We start from the raw sequence: 22,032 nt of genomic DNA on the forward strand, positions 1-22,032 counted from the left end.
CTGAAACAGGTGGTAGGGATTTTTGCATCTATCACAGACCATTTTAAAGGACCATAGTGCCAGAAAGGTGTTTGTAGGGATTTATTGGATTCCTCCTGAATGTGTTAAAAGGTTTCAGTTATATTCCTACTCTCTACCTTTCATACATTAAAGTGGTTGTAAACCCTTACATATACCCAGTGAAATGACTGTCCTCAGGTGATACACAGAGATGAGACAAATCTTCCTACATAAGTTGTACCTGTCTATCTCCAGTCTTTTCTTCTCTACAACCGTTCAAACTGCTGAATTTATAAAGCTTGTAAGAGACTTCAGAAAAAAGGGAGAGGAGAGCTGAAGTTACACTCTACAGAGCTCAACGAGGAGGGGAAGAGAAACACCTCCTTCACACAGCACAAAAACCAAGCTGAGGCTGTCAATCTGCTGAAGGTCCTTCTCCTGTCAGGTGTCAGGAAAACTAATAGCAGAGGAACAAAGCAGCTGACAGAATTGACACTTAATGCCCCCTTATTGAGACACATACACACTATAGAGGGATATGCTTTCTTCATATTTCATATCTGAAGTTTACAACCACTTTAAGTTCCAGTTAACTGTGCGCATTGTATTTGCGTCAAACCTGTATCAAACCTGATCTAGTGATCTGGACAGAAAATATTTACCTTTGCCTGGAGTTTGCCTTTTGATGAAATTTAATTTCTGAAGTTGACCACACAAAATTATTGTATGTTGTAACAGTAAATGAGTTGTCCACTGTAATTAAGAAGTGGATCACTCTGTGCAGTAACAAGTGTCCCTCCCTCAGCACGGTTGTATCACATTTTGCTTGCAGTGATGCTGAAGCCCAGCTCTCTGTCTATTTCAGTCCTGTCAGCTCCATTATCTTGCCTTCAAAGCACAGGTAAAGCAACAGCGGTTACACAGATAGTAATTGTTGCTGCCAGGCCCAGGAAACCAAGCTGTGATCTTGACTCAGGTTTGATTTCCCTGTCATTGCATGATTACAGGGACCACTAACAGGTTATGTTTTTAGGACCCCCAGGCAGTTGTGTAGCTGTGTTTATAAGGTGCAGTTTAAATAAAGGGCACTAATCATTTCTCCTTTGATTTTGAGATGATAGCTTAGTGGCCCCTTGGATGTGAACAAGCCTGAACACTTGTATAACAAAAGTTCTTTGTAAGTATAGTAGGTTTATTGATCATGTGGATATACTCAAGCATAACTAGTAGGGATGCACTGAAGTTTCGGTGGCCGAAACGTTTTGGCCGAAAACACCCCTCTCGGCCGTTGGCCGAAATGAAAAAAAGCAGGTGCCGAAAAAACCTTGCCGCCGCCCACCCGCTGCCGCCACAGCCAGCGTTCGATAGTTCTCAGCCTTACCTGAGAAACCATTGATCCCGGCGCTGGACATAGAGATGTGTGAAGGAAAGATGGCCGCCACTCATCTCTATGCCCTTGGAGGACTAGAGCGATGTCACTTCCTGTTTCGGCCATTTTTTTTTTTTATAAAGCACAAGATCAATGCTTTTTTTTGATCCAATGCTTTACATTATTGACCCCATATCTGTCCATAAAGAGGACCTGTCGCTAATTATTTCTATCATAAGGAATGCATGCATTTCTTGTGATAAGAATACATTTCTTTTAAAGGGACAGTGCAAAAAACAAAACATTAAATACATTTTTTAAAAAAAAGTTTAAAGTGCCCCCGTCCCCCCATGCTCGCACGTAGTGGTGAACGCATACGTAGGCCATGCCCACATATGTAAATGGTGTTCAAACCACACATGTGAGGTATCGCCACGAACATCAAAGCAAGAGCAATATTTCTAGCACTAGATTTCCTCTGTAACTTTACACTGGTAACCTGTATAAATTTTTAAAGCATCACCCATGGAGATTTTTAAGTACCGCAGTTTGACGCCATTCCACGAGCGTGCACAATTTTATAGCGTGACATGTTGGGTTTCTATTTACTCTCCGAAACATCCTCTTTCATATTTTACATAAAAAAAATTTTTAATCAAAGTGTATTTTTTTCCAAAAAATATATATTCATTTTTAAAAACTGCACATTTCGGTTTCGATTTTCGGCCAAGAATTTTCATTTCGGTGCGCCACTAATAACTAGAATTACTTTTCTAAACCAAAGGAAGCAAAAATGGAAGAAGAGTCAACACCAAAATAAGGTATAGGTATAGACATGTCTGTGATAGTATATGGGTGACTCTGATTCAATGACCAACTTTAGTTGCAAATGGAAAGTGTATAAACAGTTGCTATGGTAGAAATTTTCACATAGATGCTTGCTTGGTCTTAGTGAGTAGTGGCTACTTGTTTTGAGCAAGTGTCTGTGCATGCTGAATTTATGAAGCAAAGGTTACGTTAGGTCTTGCTGTTAGATTTTTACATGCCATAGGTGTGATTAGAGGTGAAATAATTTCACCTTCAGAGATGGAGGCAGCTGCAGAAGGACTGCTTTCTATAATCCGATTATGTAGGCTAAGCAGCATGGCTTGCATCTCTAGCACAGAGAAAAAAGCCAGTACACTCAGGCTGCTCAGTGAGTAGCGGGATGGAGAGAAACAAGGGGATTTTTGTATCCTTTAAAGTTTATAGGCATAAGGACTTTAACACTTTGTGGTGTATTTATAAAGCAGTGAATGTGATTTTCAAAAAATTCACTGGTGGTAAATCAGTCACTGTCGATTAAAATATATGCATAACATGTACCAGGAAGATTCTACTGCAGTGAAAGTTTTGTGTTTATTAGATTTACTGCTTAATAGATGTACCCCTTTATGTGTAAACATGCTACAGCATGTAGAACAGTAAAAAACTGGACAGAACTAAAGATATAAAGTACAGAGAACAACATTTTTTTAGAACATGGACTACAATATGCATCTATCTGACTATTTGAGTCCGTTTGAAAGATAGTTATTAGTTATGGCCAAAACTCATGAGAACTGTGGCAAAGTTTGCAGGCACGTACCACTAAGGCTGTCGGGACTTGTGGTCTCTCATTTACAGAGGACTGTGAATGAGTGACACGGTCGCAGCCCTGCACTACCTCATTTTTTAAAATTTGACAGCAAGCCGGGGTGGGGGAGGGTAGAGAATCCCCCACTAGATGTCGAAGCAGGGAGCGGGGGCCAGTCTGATCAATACATGGTACACCCTGAACATGGGTGTAACATGTTACAAAAGGTGAACTTATCCTTTAAATGGCTTCCACCAGTATTGTCCTGGATGCGTGTCAGAGTGGTCATAAAAGAGACATTAGACTGGTAGTTCCTTCACAAACAGAAATATATGTGAAAATACTGTGCGGGCCATTACATTATATAGTTAAAGGATAGAAATGTTGAAAACCTTAGAGTCTCAGAGGTGGGGTTCACGGTAGATAAGAGAGATGGTGGTGGAGTTAGCTACTTGTTAAAGTATGGCTGGGTAGAGAAGGAGGATAGCTAGTTTAGAAGCAATGAGTTTTCACTGACCAAGGTACAGAATTCCAGAGAACTAGGTTGATTAAAAAAAGTATTCAGGAAATACACAGATTTATGTTAGTAGGGGAAGGCTTTATTAGAACACTGGAGGAGTGACAGTTTTGGGGAGAATGAGGTCAGAAATACTGTATGTATAGGTGGAGGATGAATTGTGGAGTGTTTTAACCACTTGCCTACCGGGCACTTTTACCCCCTTCGTGCCCAGGCCAATTTTCAGCTTTCAGCGCTCTCACACTTTGAATGACAATTGTGTGGTCATGCACCACTGTACTCATATGACATTTTTATCATTTTTTTTCATACAAATAGAGCTTTGTTTTGGTGATATTTAATCACCACTGGGTATTTTATTTTTTTGCACTATAAACAAAAAAAGAACAAAAAAAATTCTTAGTTTCTATTAGAAAATTTTGCAAACAGGTATTTTTTCTCCTTCACTGATGTGCATTGATGAGGCTGCACTGAAAGGCAGCACTGATGGGCACTGATAGGCTGCACTGATAAGGTGGCAAAAATGAGGCGGCACTGGTGGGCATTGATGAGGAGGCACTGATGATGCTGCACTGATATGCAGCAATGGTGGGCACTGATAGGGCGGCACTGATGGGCAGCTCTTACTGGCAGCACTGACTGACAGCACTGACTGGCGGCACTGATGGGCACAACTGCTGGGCAGCACTGATGGGTGGCACTGCTGGGCACTGATGGGTGGCACTGCTGGTACTAATGGGTGGCTCTGCTGGGCGCTGGTGGGTGGCACTGCTGGGCACTGGTGGGTGGCACTGCTGGGCGTCACTGCTTGGCACTGATCATCAGTGCCCTGATGATCAGTGCGGATGTCCTCTGTGACACTTGCCAGTTATCAGCAGTATTTTGGCCATAGAGCGCCTATGAAGTGGTTAAAGGAAAAGCAACTTGAATGTTATTCTTAGGTTTGCTTAAATCTATAGACTGGCAGACAGAAGTGTTAGAAGGGACAGATATGTCTTTCCGGGGAATGCATGATAAACTGTAGAGGTGACTGTATAGGTAGTGTGTTTTGTCCTTGCTACACATTTCCCTCTGTGTAACTCGACATGCAGCTAAACCCTCTTATTCTGCAATAAGCCAAACTGAATGTAATTTTGAAGCTTTATTAACAAAACAGGGTGGGGTGAAACTATTGAGAATACAGTCAGCGTAAGAAACTTACAAAACACAATGAAATAATTAGGCTGCAAATAGAAATGAATCCTTCTTGTGCTGCAGAGAATCATGGCTAGTTTCTTTCCCTGAGTTCATAAAATGGAGCTCCCAAGATGCACCTGTTTCCTCTTCTTAGAATGAAGGATGATGAGTACTCTTATTAACTAAACAGTTTCTGGTAAATAGTACATTCATTCCGGGCTCTATCTAGTGGCCAAATTAAATAGCACAGGCAGGACAATTAAAAAAATATCCCTGTTGGAGGCAGTGCACTACAACACTGTAAGTAGGACAGTTTTGCAGTAGTCATGGCAAGAAATTATAGGAGTCTCAACTGGATTATTGAATAAATGGCTGTGTGCTTTGCATACTGGCCTAGCAGAGCTACAGAGGAACCTCTAGTGTAAGTAGGGCAAAAGCACCTTAAAATCTGATGAGTAGGGGCTGTATTTGACAGCTCACTAAGCTGCCAATTACAGTACCTGTTCCAGAGGGGCCTGCCCACCACTTCAAAGAGGCCTGCCCCTTGCTCCAGGGCCAATAGTATTCACCACTACTTAGCAGGCAGTGGTTTGATACACCACAGCACCTCTCAGTCTCCAAGTTCACAGTCTGCCTCCTGTCCTCTTCCAAGCCACCCTGTAAACCAGCCTTGGCCACCAGCCACCACACCCACATAATATGCCAGGGACTGGAAGAAACTTTGTGGAGAAAAATTAAATAACTTCAAGTGCTATTGTGCTTCTGAAGCCTCACAATGCAGCCATTGTTATGGTCTAAGAATCTTTGGGGCACTCTGCCTCTTGCTCCCAGGCCAGCTCATTTTAGTTTTCTTCCAAAGCCTGGGCTATAAAATAATAGCATATATATTAATTATAGGTTTTCTAACCGCCTTTTCAAAAGACACTGCTTTGTTTCTTTTCAACCTCAGAAGGTATTTCCACACTTCTGTTTGTGCCAAAGCCTGCTCCTTTTGCAAGCTCCTATGTCTTGTAGAGCAGCAGAAGGAGAAGGTATACAACAAACCTGGAAGTGTGGAATACCAGCAACAGATGGGGAGCCACTTAGCCGTGATGTTTGAAAATACAGGCTACCAGAATGGCTTTTATTTTACAGCCTTCTGCAAGTGACTCTGTAGCACCTTCAGGTTTCTGATTCTGTCAGTATGGTACTGATTGTGTCCTTGTGACATATTTCTGCTTTTGTCAGTACTGGATTAATGGTGTCTCTGTGGAAATGTTTATGATAGTGTCTTTACACTACTGTCCTCTGCTTGTGTCAGCAAGATACTAGCTATGCTTTTGTGGATGTTTCTGGCTGTGTCAGTGTGGTACGGATAAGGTTGATGTGGACATTTTTGTGGTTGTTTCAGTATGTTAATTATGTTGTATCTGTGGACATGTTTGGTCTTGTGACTGTGTGGTTATAATATTGCATGTGCTGGTAAGTATAATTTTGTGCCATGTGTGTGTGTTAATGGGGGGCATGACATTGCTGACCTAAGGGAGAAAAAAGTGTAAGTCTGTCCAAGTACAGAAGTGCATATATGGAGACCCAGCATGAGGAGGTTTCCACCTTCCAAGTCTTACTCCCAGCCTAAGCCATACCATGCTGTAACCCCCTTACCTGTTGCCACATTTGACCTCATCCAGACACGTGAAGCAATGCTTGCCACAATACAGCTTTCAGGAGTGCCTTTTTGTTTTTGACTCCATATTGTCAAGTCAGCATTTAGAAGATCGTTATACCATATAATTCAATCCTCTGCATTCCTGTCAATAGCAAACCAAATCACAGCTGGCCCCATAATTAGCCTTGGCACACTATCACTACTATTAGACCATAACTCTCATTTTGACATGGTGTGCTGTAGTTGTCTACTACCCCTCACCCTACCACAGTCTCAACCTTACCAATTTTGAAAAGTTCCCAAGTATATGTATAATATGCTATAGTGTTGTAATATTGTTTTATGGGATCATAATATAATTTACCTTGCATAATGTGTGGCCCAGTTTTCACACCCACTCACAGTAATCCACAACCATTTCTTGCACTGAAGTGCTACACTCCATTTCCTCTGATGAGCCCCAGTGTCCCAGTCCACTCCTGTATGTAAGAAATATATAAAATAATAAAACAGATGCGGATATGGCCATGATGAAGCCTCCTTGTATTATTGTCTGCACGAGAATACTATCAGTGAGCTTGCTCCTGCTATGAGCAGGAGATATCCTAAACCCCTGAATCACACAAATAATGTGTTAACTTGCCATTTACATTCATTATGAATGCATTAGAAGTATGTTTCATGTTAAATATAGTAAATGCCTAACATCTGAACCTCCCCAAATTCCTTGGCCTCTGTGTATTACAGTAATTCTTTGGCACAGTCTAATAGAGTTTCCCTACAGATGATATTACTATAATCCTCTACTTTACTTTCATTAACCTGCTGGCAGTAGAAGTTATTTTTCCACTTAGCAGTCAAGCAGGTACAGACAGACTTATGTAGAAGCAGCAAGCGGTTGGAGAGATAGACACAGCACTTGTTCTTCATACACAAGTCTTTTTTAGAATATCCATATGTCTTTGATCTAAGAACTGAAGGAACTTAATTATTACCTGTTTGGTATAAATAGCTTTATAATATTGGGCTGTATCTGTACTATAAGCCAGTGAGCAGTTCATACATTTGGCTACAGTGGCATAAAGGAGTGATTTGTATGGCTTGGCACACTATCTTGAGATAAGCAATAAACTCCATATTTTTTGCATTTGTGCTGGAAAGGAGACAAGCAAATACCTTCTTTTTTTGAAAAGGCTCTATTGTGCTTATCATTACCATTGAAATCAAAGGACAGCCTTTATTTCCGCATAATAACAAAGCTGCATGGTTATAATCTATTATTAATATTATTATTTATTTAACAAAATACATTGCCAGCTTATTCTAAAGAACATCATTAAAGTGACTGTAAAGTTATACATTTTGTTTTTTTTTTAAATAACAAACAGGTCTATATTTACCTGCTTTGTGCAAGGAAATTGCACACAGTGGCCTTGAACTTCCTCTTCTTTGATGCCCCACTGGCAGTCCTGGCTCCTTCTCAGCTTCCTATTGTAGCACACCTGCATACTCGATCCTGACCCCCGCTGTCTGTGTTAATTGACACAGACAGTGCTGCTCAGCCCTGCCCCCTGTTCGCTCGTTACATGATTTTACCAACAGCAGTGGGAACTAATGGCTCCCTCTGCTCTCAGCAAAGCCTGTGAGAGTGGAGAGAAGAGAAGAAAGCCACTGCATACGAACACTGCTCTGGATCGAGTGAGTACTCAGGTAAGAATAAAGGGGTGGGGGGGGGGGCGATAATTTAACCTAAATTTTTGCCTTAATGCAAGGAATGTATTAAAGTGTTACTAACTTACAGGGCCTTACATTCACTATATCTGGTCTCCCACAGTACACAGAACATGGAAATACAACTATTTTAGTAAATATAAACTGGTAAATACCTTTTCTCTTTAACAGTTGGAGCAGTCTTGGGACTTCTATCAGTGTCCAGCAGAGCACTGGGTACAGCTTGTAGGAGGAGTTTTCATTCTCCTCTAGGAGGATGCAGGACCTCTGACCCTCTTTCTGGACAGTGCAGATTGGCTCTGTGCTGCTCATATGCACTCTCCCAAGAAAACAAACTCTAGATATTTGGTAGACACTGGAAGAAGGGGAGGATCAGAGAAGAGAGGATCAGACATCCTTTTTACTCAATGTAAAGGATTAACCCCGTAGGTTTCACAGTGAGTATAACAAGCATGCTTTACTGCATATACAGACAGATTTTATTGTTGTGGGTTAAGTAACACTTTAAGGTAAAAAATGTTTAGGCTATACAACCACTGTAAGGACATAAAGGTCTCCAAGACTCCTGCCACAGCAGATCATTGTATGCCCTTACAAAAATCACAAAAATGCATGCCGCTTTTGCAAAAGTAGCTTAACTTAGTAAAATATTTTAGACTATTGGGAGAATGGTGGAACAATAGATGAATTTGCAATGGGAAAAGTACAAGCTTAAGGCAGAACTGAATCTGCTTTATTACTTTCATATTCAGAATTTCATGTTCTTCTACTGCATTACTGGTTGGCCTTTAGGAGGCAATCAAAGGGTTAACTGTGTGCCTAACAAGTGTAATGTGTGTAATATGTGCTGCTTTTACAAATAAATCTGGCTGTTTTTTCTCCCTGGTTTGCAGGGAGCAGAAACAGCCAGATTGGTGCTCTGTGTACAGAGTCCTGTGTGTTTGTACAAAAAGGACTCTGTGTTGTGATTGGACACAGCCGATAAGCAGGTTTCAGCCATAAATTATTGGAAGACATCTGCTGACAAAATTGCATGGTGTCTAACCGCAGTGTGGGTCAGCAGGGAACGCACATGTCCCAAACCCGGAAGCAAGCTCACAATGTTTATTTACGTTGCCAAGCCTGCGGTTGTCACCCATTCACAGTAAATATACTGTGACCAGGCGGCAAGTGGTTAAGATTCACTTTATGTCATATTGTGAAATGATGCCACAAATAAAAAAAAAACATTTTATATTGTTTTAATTTATTGCCCAGGTTTAAGTGGCTGTTTAGCAAATTGGATCATTCACTTGATTTGTTATTTCTTAGACACCAGTGACGAAATACAATGTCTAAACCAGAATTCTCAGCAGTAGTGCTGTACCATTACTAAGAATGAAGTGACCCTGTCAGGTTACAAAATGATCATGATCAAAGGTTTCTGTAATACAAGTTGTTTTTATACTTCTCTCCGGCATCCTGTGTCTCCTACCTTCCACCTGTTGCAGGGATCTTTGATCTTGATTTTGTTTGTAACCTGACAGGGCTTTAAATAGTCTCTTCCAAATTCAAAGGCTTCACCACAATGTAGAGCAAACAACCTGGGATTCAACTAGAGAAAATGACATTTGTATTACTGTAGGATTTTGTGGAAGGAGGCAGAGACCCAAACTGCTACAAAGAAATATTTCCAATAGCATATCTATGAGATATTCAGCTTGCGCCAATCTATTGCTGAAATGTGTTTTGGGTGAGGATGACCTTTCAGGCTACTCTGCCTGAACTTGTGGTTACAAATTTAAATATCAGAACTGACCTTAAGCTGGCCATACACTGATAGATTTAGCCCTTAGGCGAAATTAAAACAAAATCTAACAGATTTCTCCATCCACTCAATACAGCGCTGATGAACAGATCTCTGCTGTGGCTATTGTATTTTGACAGCTGGCCCCAACAGCTATCAAAATACCTGAACAGTGCCCGCATTGAATTGGGTGCAGACACTATTTTGTTGACAATTTTCTGCCCAGCTCCTCTGAATTTTCAGTCGAAGGATGACATGCAGGGATGGCCACCCACTAAGCAAATTTCAACTGTTTGATTGGGACAAAGCCAAAATTTGCATAGCGTATGGCCAGGTGTAGTCTCAAGAGCTTATTGATATTTGGTCTTCTTAACGCTGAAGTTTAATCTGCTTATATTTGGATATCCTTCCCTGGTTCTACCTTCCTCCCCTCATCAGCATACTGGTAAACATTTTTAAATAAAACCATTTGGTTTCCATTGCATAATTTATTTTGGACCCACTGATGATCAGACCGTGAGATGTTCAGTGTGCAGTGAAAGCAACTAACCGTTTTCTGTATAGGGGAGATGTCTGTACAATTGTGCAAGACTGAAGGTAAATAAATGTATGAGAGTATAGTAGTTTAAGCTAGTGGTATATCGTGAGTTGTCTATTTGCCATTCCAATTTTCCACACTACAAAGGTAGATATTAACACTGAAGAAACTGTAAGCATGATCCCATAAATAAACTGTATCCTGTTAATTGCATCACCAAGTGTTAGAATCAATGTTTGAAATTTTGTAGGCCTACAAAACTCAACTCATGAAGCAAAAGCAGGTGAGAAAATATGCATGGTACCACTGCTGCCACTGCATGACTCCTGCATGATGCATACCATACACACAGAATGTTAGTATGCTTCTGTTTTGTGTGCATGTACATTTCTAATGACATAAACAGGAAAACCATCAAGATAAGATATTGCCATTTCCCTATTGCAGAATAATGTAATTAGAAGGGGTATATCCTTGCTTAGTCATGAGAGTCAAGATAGGCCCTGGTTTACTATACCCCCTACATCTATAGCAAATATCTGAGAAATATTGCACATTATTGCTGAGTTTGTATGTGGTGTCACTGGTAGCCTGCCCATACTGGAACGTGCTCAGACTGTAGATTCAAATAAGAACAGAGGTCATCACATCCCACCTGTATTGTTGTCATTTACCTATTTCCTTCTCATCCACACTTGTTCTATTATACCAGTGTCTTTTAGCTTGGCACAAAGTACTGTATCATGCATTTGTAATTAAATTTTCCTTCAGATCTGTGAAATGCACACTGAAAATGTTTAAAAGTGCCGTGGTGGGTAGTTCTTTAGAAATGTAGATTTGTGCTTTTTTACTCTATCACTTTGGTTTATATGGGGTATTGCAAGTTTTATTTTTAACCATTATTGTATATTTACTGGGTTAATTAGCCTTGTAATTACAGTATATTATTAATTGTAGCAAATAATTAAAACACCAGGAAAACGCATGATGTCACACTCTGACACAAAGGTTGTCACCAGATTATACAGTCCTTAAGATTTGAATTTTGGCTGCTCTGTTAGTAGCAAACTTTTGAGATATACTCACAATACTTTTGTATATCTTTTAGCTGAAAAACAAATTCATGAAAAAATTGCCAAGAGATGCTGAAGCTTCAAATGTACTTGTTGGAGAGGTCGACTTCCTAGAGAATCCCTTCATTGCTTTTGTCCGACTAAAGGATGCAGTGATGTTTGGTGCCCTCACAGAAGTTCCTGTACCAACACGGTAAGACATGGTTTGTTTTCTATTGCTACGAGGAGTAAGAGATCTTCTTATGTAGGTTTATACTAATATACTTGGTTCTTGATATGGAGTCAGTCATATCTTTTTGGAGCAGTGACCCCAATCAGTCAGAAACTTCTACCTCACCTTCCTTTGAACAGGAAATACAAAACCTGTACATTTTCAGGCTATCAGAAGCTCCTATTATGCCAGTATAGTTTGGCATTCATGGGGCTACAATTGTTGACTTGATTTTGGACAAGCACACCCCTGGGCTGAACTGGAATATGCATACATCCTCTGAAGCTTTTGGGCGTCTGAACTGCAAATGCTTGTTTTGGGTCAGTGACTCACTATGTGAGAGAATTAAAAAGAAATCCCTGGAAACTGCATCTTTTAATGCAAGGCAGCTGCCCCCATATTGCTTTCCTGACAGGTTCCATTTAAAGCCTTCCCATCAATCCATATAAATTCATTGGATGTGATTGAGAACATGGTTGACTCATTCTTGTCACAGTCCCCTAATGTGTGTATGCTTACACAAAATATAACTATGGCCAAAACTTTTTTGGTCATACTTTTCTTGTGGGTCACAGGAGTAACCTTACTTTCGTTCTCCTCTGACCCAAAGTCAGGCTATTGCCTGCTAAAAGCTGATGTAGCAGATCCGCTCCAGGCTCTGCAAGTATCCTGGTCATATTGATGGGATCCATCCAACTGCCTGCTTGGCAGCTGGCTCTGCCTCTCAGCTGGAGCCAGCCGCTCCCACCCCTCTCCCCAGCCCAGCGCTCCAGTGAGAGCTGGAGGAGCACAGCAAAGAGTGGCGACTAACAGTCACTGATCTCCTCTCCAGGCAGACAGAGCGGAGCAATCAGCAGTCCTGTGCTCAGTCCTAGAGCCATCATGAGACAGCAGCAGTATCACATTGATGCTGTAGCATAGAGGTGAGTTTGTAGGTTTTTGTTTTTTTAACTCATAGTTCTCCTTTTAGGCGGAAACACATATGGTCCATCAACCAAAGCAATCAACAGATGCAGCTAATTCTGACAAAAATTGCCCACTGGAACCGAAGCTTATAAACAATCAAAATCCAATTTTGACAGATATCGACCACCGAATGTTGATCAGCTGTGGCAAAGTTTTATTAATTGCTTTGTGTCAATTGTATAAAACATAAATAATCCTCTTCCATTTAAAAAAACAGTTTGTGATTGGTATTAGTGTAGAAATTTAATCAAAATCAACAACCCCCTCCCTTTCTGTGATCACCTCAAATAATTTGGAAATGATAATTAGCAAGGTCTCCCCCTCTAGATCAGTGTTAACAATTGACATGCCATAGTCTGATGTACAATTCATGCGTTCCATTTGTTTTGCATCATCTCATTCACAAAATTTACTATAATTTCCAACATGTATGGCCACCTTTAAAGGCACTTTAGAAATCTCTTTAGTTGTGTTGAAAGCACAATTAGTGTGTAATCCTGCAGTTGCATGCATTAGGATAAAACCCTAAAGTACACCTGCTACCGACTGTCATCTGCAGAGTTAGTGGGGTAAATAAATCATGCCAGTACAGTCCGTCTGCCCTTTAGGGGCCTTCTCCTTTTGGATAATGAACATTATGCTTGAATGTGAGATTATTAGACTATCAGTCTCTTACTCTTAGGGCAATTAGCAAACTGATACTTTGTCCTAGTACAGGCCATTACTCCACTGTCAGGTTCTATTTAACTACAATATCCATCTAGGAAGGAGGGTAGGCTAAAGCAAGTAACATCACTTGCTATTTCGCCTAGTACTGTTGATGGGCATTTTCTTTTTCTTTCTTCCTTTTTGATGTAGCTTTTCTCCAGGGCATTCAATGAGATAATGTGGAATTTAAACACTGACAGATATAATCATTACAATAATAACAAGAAAACTAAAGTGCTATGAAGCACGATACTAATGGAAATAGAGCAGTGCATTTTTTTTGTTCTTATTTTTTATTCTAAAATCCATTATCTGTTTGTTGTTTTTAGCACCAAGTTTTATCTGCAATTTAACAATTCAATTAAATTTACATTTGTAAGAAATGTGGCGCCATTTGCAGTATCTGAATCCGGTGAAAATCCAATATGAAAATCCCAGGAGAGCAGTCTATTTAGTGGAAAGCCCCAGCATTCTGAAAAGAAGCCATTTGTGTAAACCTATAAAGATCTCATCTGTTGTTATAAATACCTACTGAAAGCCAAATGGCATGCTACCCCATATCATGCCTATTTAATGAGATGTACAGTTTGAAAAAAATGATTTCTTGCAAATACAGTATGCTACCTGTGCTGTAATTGTACAGTAGTCTAAAAAAATAAGGTATACTTCAGTGAGGTGTAGAGGAATTCATATTTGGCTGAAAAAATAGTCTTTACACAATTAGTAATTTAGGGTTATCTATAGAGTGACTAAAGCCCACATTGATGATTAACAATTAAGGAGTTAATTGGTGCTAATAGCCTTACAGAAAGAAATACCAATGGTGCTGATGATGCTACTGAGCAAACAGTTGTAAATAGGGTAGTGAATTGGAGTAGAGGTAAACTATGCAAGTGTACTTGGTGTGTACTGTAGGAGCCCTCTGAAGTCCTAATGAAGACAAGCATTAAAGTGGAAGACAAGTCAAAACCTAACTAAGCATAAATCTACTCCCTCCCCCATTCTAAGCGTATTCTGTCTACCATGTAAAAGGAAATATGCTGCCTATACTTACCTTTTTTGAATGCGCTTCTGTCCAGTCACATGACCTATCCAGCAGCTAACTTCAGTGAAGAGGTAAGATCTCTGACAACGGCTGAAAAGCCTACACAGTGACATCATCCATAGGCTCACTATGGTGCATCCACTGTCAGCTCCTCTACACTGAAGCTGGCGCTGGAATCTGATTATGTGACTGGACCGGAGCGATTTCAGAATAGTTAAGCATAGTCTCTTTCCTTTTACAAGGCAGATAGAACAGGCTTATAATGGGGGTGGGAGCAGGTTTAGATATAATTAGGTTTTGATTTTCCTTCTACTTTAAGCCAATTTACTAAATAAATTATAGTTGTGTTAACTTTGAATACCCAATCATTTGAAGATGGAGAGGAATTGCCTTTGTTTTAGCTTCACTGCCTACCACAAGAGAACATGCATATGTGGAGCAACAGTAAAGCACATTAAAAATATCCAGAGTGTTCTATTTTTATCTAGAAACCTCTTTGTGGGTTAAAATAAAGTCAGGTTTTGTTCTGTATTCAAAATAATAAATACTTGCTGTATTAGGCTTTAATTTCCCTCACCAGCATTTATTAATCACTTGACCTCTAGAAGGTTTTACCCTATCATGACCACAAATAGAGCTTTCTTTTAGTGGTATTTGATCATCACTGGGTTTTTTAGTTTTAGAATATAAATGATAAAGACCGAAAACTTAAAAAAAAACATTATTTTCTAAAACATATCCAACAACAAAAAACAAACAATCAAATTTCTTCATACATTTAGGCCAAAGTGTATTCTGCTGTCTTTGGTAAATAAAAAAAACAATAAGTGCATATTAATTGGTTTATGTGAAAGTTATAGCACCTATAAACTGGTATATATACTGGAATTTCCGCAGCTATAACACTACATTGGTAATGGTAAAGATCAGTGACTTATAGTGGGACTGTGATAGTGTAGCGGGCAGTCTGGTGCTAGCTGACGCTGACTGGGAGGTACACTAACTGATTAACTGACACTGACATCAGTAGTGACAATAATAAAGTTATCAGTGCTAATACAGTACTAATGACACTGGCTGGGAGGGGTTAACATCTAGGGGCAATCAGGGGGTTAACTGTGTGCCTAACAATGTCTACTGTATGTAATTTGTGCTGCTTTTACTTTGCTGTATGACTGTTTTTTTCTCTTGCTGTTCCCTGTACAAAGAGTTCTGTGTTTTGTAAACACAGAACTCTGTGTGTAATTGGATGCAGCTGATCAGCTGATGTGAGCCAAAATCATTGGCTGAAATTAGATGCCAAACTTATGCTGTGTCCAATCACAGCACAGGTCAAAAGGGGGCACGCATGCCCACATCCGCAGACCCGGAAGCAGGCAGTCATGTACTGTGGCGGGAAGTGGATAATATTTATTGGCTTTATTCAGCACCAGGAGTCAAAGTAAGTACTGGGAATTCTTGTTCTGGAAAACAAACTATGTGACTTACTCCATGTGACAGTGCTGAGCCAATCAGTACTGTCACACAGAAAGTTCATAGCCCTATGTAAGCTATAACTCTGGTGACTTGTAGTTTACACAGACAGTTCTCTTCCTTGCAGCAGCAGAATAGAACAGCTGGGGAGTGAAGGAAAATTGTTGTGTCAGGTTTGTATGACTGCCTTTACTGTTAGTGGTCAGTGGGCAGGGTTGGGCCAGGTTTGTATCACTGCCCTTGCTCTTCGTGGTTAGTGGTAAATGTTGGGTCAGGTTTGTAACACTGCCATCACCCTTAGTGGTCAGTGGGCAGGGTTGGGTCAGGTTTGTATTGCTATTGTTGCCCTTAGTGGTTAATGATCAGGGTTCGGTTAGATTTGTATGGCTGCCTTTGCCATTAGTGGTCAGGGGGCAGGGTTGGGTCAGGTTTGCATTGCTATCTTTGCCCTTGGTGGTTAGTGGGCAGGGTTGGGTCAAATTTGCATCGCTGCCTTTGCCCATAGTGGTCAGTGGGCAGGGTTGGGTCAGGTTTGTATTGCTGCCTGTGCCATTAGTGGTCAGAGTTGGGTTAAGTTTCTGTTGTCCCTTTGACCCAAGGAGTGAGGAGATATCCCCTAATGAAGAGAATAAAAGTCTTTTCCTAACCCTCAACTAATCTGTCAATAACTGATCTTTGTAGCCAGCCAGGTTGACAAAGATCCAGTAGTTTAACTCTGATATTACTGATTTGTTTATTCTAGCTATAAATGGACTATAAATTGAGTATACTGCTAAAATAGGTTCACATAATTCCACACTTCTGGTGCATATAATAATTATACAATTTTTGCCACCACGTAAATGTCTTGCAGTGGTTTTAAAGAAATCAGAATCCCTAATGGACATTAAAAATGCATTTGGATTTTACCTATTTCTTCTTGCATTGTATATCTAGATTCCTTTTTATCCTCCTGGGACCAAAAGGAAAAGCCAAGTCATACCATGAGATTGGAAGAAGTATAGCCACTTTAATGTCTGATGAGGTAATACTAAGTAATGTAGATGGCATCTATTATATGCATGTATATCCTTAACACACTTCAGATTATTACACCACTATCAACGTTTTTACATTACATCATAATCAAAACATACAGTTCTCAGCATAAATGAGTACACCCCTTTTGAAAAAAAAAATGTAATCAATATCTCAATGAACACAAGAACAATTCCAAAATTTTGACAAAGCTGAGTTTTATAGAACATTTGTTTAGCTCATTACATGAATGTAAGATTAATAATATAACTTAGATTACAAAATCTTCAGTTTTACTCAAATTAGTTGATGCAAAAATGAATACACCCCACAACAAAAAACTACTACATCTAGTATATTGTATGACCTCCATAATTTGTAAGGACAGCACCAAGTCTTCTAGGCACGGAATGAACAAGTTGGCGACATATTGCAACATCTATCTTTTTCTATTCTTCAAGAACAACTTCTTTTAGAGCCTGGATGCTGAATGGAGAGTGATGCTCAACTTGTCTCTTCAGATCAAGAGACATACTTGGCCACTGAATCACTTTCATCCTGTTCTTCTTCAGAAATGCAACAAAGGCCTTAGATGTGTGTTTTGGATTATTGTCATATTGGAAAAGTGCACGATGACCAAGGGCACAGAGTGATGGCAGCATCTTCTCTTTCAATATAGAGCAGTACATCTGAGAATTTATGATACCATGATACCATCTCCAAAAACAGCAGCACTCATGCAGCCTCACAGAAGGACACTGCTAACACCATGTTTCACTGTAGGCACCATGTATTTTTCTTTGTACTCCTCACCTTTGCAATGCCATACAGTTTTGAAGTCATCAGTTCCAAAAACATTTATCTTGGTCTCATCACTCCAGAGTACAGAGTCCCAGTAGTCTTCTTCTTTTTCAGCATAGGCCCTGGCAAATTCTAAGCAGGCTTTTTTGTGCATGGGCTTTAGGAGAGGTTTCCTTCGTGGATGACACCCATGCATGCCATTCTTCTGCAGTGTATGCCATATTGTGTCATGGGAAAATCACCCTAGTTTGGCTTTCTACTTCATTAGCTAACTGCAGTGAACTTGCATGGTGATTCTCTTCAGCCCTTCTCATCAGAAGACACTCCTGTCGTGGTGTTAACTTCTGTGGATAGCCTGGATGTCACTATGAGATGGTGACAGTTCTGTCTATGTTAAATTTTTGTATCGCTTTTGTACAGTATCCTGACTGATAAGTAAAGCTTTACTGATCTTCTTGTAGCCTTCATCTTTCTTGTGTAAACAAATGTTTTCTCTTTCTCAGGGTTTGTTTCATTTCTATTTCATGTGGTGCCATTGCTGACAGCATGAAATGGGAAGGGGTTTTCTTTGTTAAGTAATGCCCTTTTATAATAAACTGTCTGCTGGACACCTGTTTAATGAATAATTAGACTCACCTATAGTTGAATTCTTGGTAATTAGGATTTTGTTGTGTAAAATTTAGCTTTGTTTCTAAGACTTTCATTGGGGTGTATTCATTTTTGCAACATGATCTTGAATGTACTTGTTAGGAAACGTACTTTTTTGTGTGTGCAAATGAACAAATCTTATTTGTAATTAATGGACTGCATTTGTGGGAGTATTTTGTACTATAGTGTCCCATAAACAATGTTAATTCTGAAAGGAAAAGAAAGGTTTTCTGACAAATCTGTTGTGGTGTACTCATTTATGCTGAGCACTGTATATATTGAAAAATCGAAGGAGCTGAATGAAAAATTGTTGGCCAAACAGCACCAGCATCCAATCAGATGCAAGCACTTTACGTATATTCTGACAGTCGGGAGAATCAGCTGTCAGAATATATTACACTGCTCAAAAAAAATTAAAAGAACACTTTGAAAACACATCAGATCTCAATGAGGATGTCTATACTGATATGGATTGGGTAATGTGTTCGGAACATAAGGATGCCCCATCGTTTAATGGAAATTAAAATTTTCAACCTACAGAGGACTTAATTCAAAGACACTTCGAAAATCAAAGTGAAAAAATTATACAGCAGGCTAGTCCATTTGGCTGAAATTTCATTGCAGCGACTCAAAATGGTACACAGTAGTTTGTATGGCCCACACGTACTTGTATGCATGCCTGACAGCATGCTTTTTATGAGACAACGGATGGTGTCTTGGGGTATTTCCTCCCAGATCTGGACCAGGGCATCACTGAGCTCCTGGACAGTCTGAGGTGCAACCTAGCGGCATTGGATGGACCAAACATGATATCCCAGACGTGCTATATTCAATTTGGGTCAGGAGAGCGTGGGGGACATTCAATGGTATCAATTCCTTCATCCTCCAGGAACTGCCTGCATACTCTCGCCACATGAGGCTGGGCTCTGTTGTGCACCAGGAGGAACCCAGGACCCACTGCACCAGCGTAGGGTCTGACAATGGGTTCAAGGATTTCATCCCGATACCTAATGGCAGTCAGGGTGCTATTGTCTAGCCTGTAAAGGTCTGTGCATCCCTCCATGGATATGCCTCCCCAGACCATCATTGACCCACCACCAAAACAGTCATGCTGAATGATGTTACAGGCAGCATAACGTTCTCCATAGCTTTTCCAGACCCTTTCACATGTGCTCAGAGTGAACCTGCTGCCATATGTAAAAAGGCACAGGGCGCTAGTGGTGGACCTGCTAATTCTGGTGTTCAATGGCAAATGGCAATCAAGCTCTGTGGTGCCGGGCAGTGACCACTAGAGGACGTCGGGCTCTCAGGCCACCCTTATGAAATCTTTTTCTGATTGTTTGGTCAGAGACATTCACACCAGTGCCCTGCTGGAGGTAATTTTGTAGGGCTCTGGCAGTGCTCATCCTGTTCCTTCTTGCACAAAGGAGCAGTTACCGGTCCTGCTGATGGGTTAAGGACCTTGTACGGCCCTGTTCTTTTCTCTTAGAGTAACTGCCTGTCTCCTGAAATCTCCTCCATGCTCTTGAGACTGTGCTGTGAGACACAGCAATGCGTCTGACAATGGCATGTATTGCACGTGTTGGACTGCCTGTGCAACCTTTGTAGGGTCCAGGTATCACCTCATGCTGCCACTAGTGACACTGACCCTAGCCAAATGCAAAACTAGTGAAAAACAGTCAGAAAAGATGAACAGGGAAAAAAATGTCAGTGGCCTCCACCTGTAAAACCATTCCTGTTTTGGCAGTTGTCTCATTGTTGCCCATCTAGTACACTTGTTGTTAGTTTCATTAACACCAAAGCAGCTGAAACTGATTAAAACCCCCCTCTGCTACTTAACTGACCAGATCAACATCCCAGGAGTTTAATGGACTTGATTCTATACTCTGGTTACAAAGTGTTCCTTTAATTTTTTTGAGTAGTGTAGATTCAGTGGGAAATTTGTCCTTCTACACTGTTGGATGGAGTAATGTGTTAGATCTTTTTCACTCAGAAAGAAATCTGTACATATATGGCCAGCTTTAGATGTGACTGCCTTTAATATGCTCTAAAATATTGGTAAAACAAAGTTTAAAGCTGAAACCTTAGACTGTGGAAGAACGTTACACAAACTGATATTTTTGGTGCCGTGTCATTATTGGAAGCTTTGCATTTTGTTATTCAATTTCAGGTATTTCATGACATCGCCTATAAAGCTAAAGACAGGCAGGACCTGATCGCTGGAATTGATGAATTTTTAGATGAAGTAATTGTACTTCCACCTGGGGAATGGGACCCAACTATAAGGATAGAACCGCCAAAGACTCTTCCTTCATCTGATAAGAGGTATAGTGTTTTCATATACATTAACATGCATTCAGTGAGGACACCTAATAACACAGTGGCATTGATTTACTAAAGTATGCAAGGAGTAAAAAACATTTACTTAGCAAAGTGAGCATTCACTGAGCTTAGTAAATATAGTGTTGCTTTGTTCACTTCAATCATCCGAAAATGTACACACAAAGATCCATTTTTTTTTCAGGCCCAACTGTAAGAAAAAGAAGATATATGTATGCGCTCCTCTGTGCTGCTAGACCAGTTCCAGCTTCACCCCCCACACTACAGCAGTCTAAGGTCCTGACATTATTAAGACCAATGTAGAGTAAATATCCCTGCAATGGACATGATGATGCCAAATGATAGTCCACAGCCCTAGACAAAACAAGTGGATAACACTTCCTGTGGGGGAAAGGGTTAGACTCTCCCAAAGTTGGGCTTAAATTTCCTTTGTACATGATTAGATATTCAAAGTGAACGCCACAACACTATTGTATACTTACTAGTATATCAACCCAAGTGATTTTAGCTGACTTGCTGAATCTCCTCATAGTTGAATACTAGAAAATATCTCTTTTTTTGTTCCTAATCAAACTGACCTCCAGACAAATATTAAAACACCTTTTAATTTAGTCATGCATTTGTTTGCAAAATTAATTACAGCATTTTGTATGGCTAGTATAAATACCTTAGACCATATTTGTATTAAGGTTTTTTTGTTAATTCTCTGGAAAGCAGTACTCTGAGCCAGTAAGACTCATTGCTTTGTACGGTGCTATCAATAAACATGCTCACGGGAGAACACAAGGTTGACCTCATTAATATGCTTCTGCTCCTTTATTAAGTAGTCAGAAGGCTGGGGATAAGATGTAACTCGGGAAGGAAAAAGCAGCCATACTTTGCTATAGTTAACCATCATGTGGGTATCATTACCATCACTTCAGGGATAGATGGTCAGATGGAAAATAGCCAGATGGAAAATGCTTGCTCCTATAACAGCAATGCATATTATATGTGGGGTATATACTTGAGATCCTGATATCATGTTTATTGCCTAGAAATTTGCTTTACATGAATGATATTTATCTCAAATTTGACCTATCCACAGGAAAAACATGTATGCTGGAGGGGAGAATGTACAAATGAATGGAGACACTCCTCATGATGCTGGTCATGGTGGTGGAGGACATGGTGACGCTCCAGAATTAAGAAGAACTGGACGGTTAGTGACTCAGTAGTAGTGGAGTATTTAATGCACTTTTTGGGGGAGATTTACTAAAGCTGGTTCATTCAGAATCTGGTGCACCTGTGCATGGTAGCCAATCAGCTTTTAAGCTCAGCATATTCTATTAAGCTTGGGCAATAAAACCTGGAAGCTGATTGGTTTCTAT

General features: G+C 40.1%; 1 protein-coding gene across 11 annotated transcripts in view; it reads left to right on the forward strand.

Annotated features, from left to right (window-relative positions):
* The window catches only part of SLC4A4 (solute carrier family 4 member 4), a 370,302-nt gene that overhangs the window by 268,719 nt on the left and 79,551 nt on the right, over window positions 1–22,032 (forward strand). For 7 of the 11 annotated variants that reach the window (XM_089679581.1, XM_089679582.1, XM_089679585.1 and 4 more), the window contains 5 exons: window positions 10,631–10,663; window positions 11,489–11,646; window positions 16,793–16,880; window positions 20,493–20,647; window positions 21,750–21,863. In XM_089679581.1, the coding sequence (XP_089535707.1) occupies window positions 10,631–10,663; window positions 11,489–11,646; window positions 16,793–16,880; window positions 20,493–20,647; window positions 21,750–21,863 (548 nt within the window). The remainder of the gene's footprint in view (window positions 1–10,630; window positions 10,664–11,488; window positions 11,647–16,792; window positions 16,881–20,492; window positions 20,648–21,749; window positions 21,864–22,032) is intronic. The other 4 variants (XM_089679584.1, XM_089679587.1, XM_089679591.1 and 1 more) reach the window with 1 other exon arrangement.

The sequence above is a fragment of the Staurois parvus genome, unplaced genomic scaffold (assembly GCF_062004578.1).
Source record: "Staurois parvus isolate SC_StPar_1 unplaced genomic scaffold, SC_StPar_1.0 ptg000227l, whole genome shotgun sequence".
Lineage (NCBI taxonomy): Eukaryota > Metazoa > Chordata > Amphibia > Anura > Ranidae > Staurois > Staurois parvus.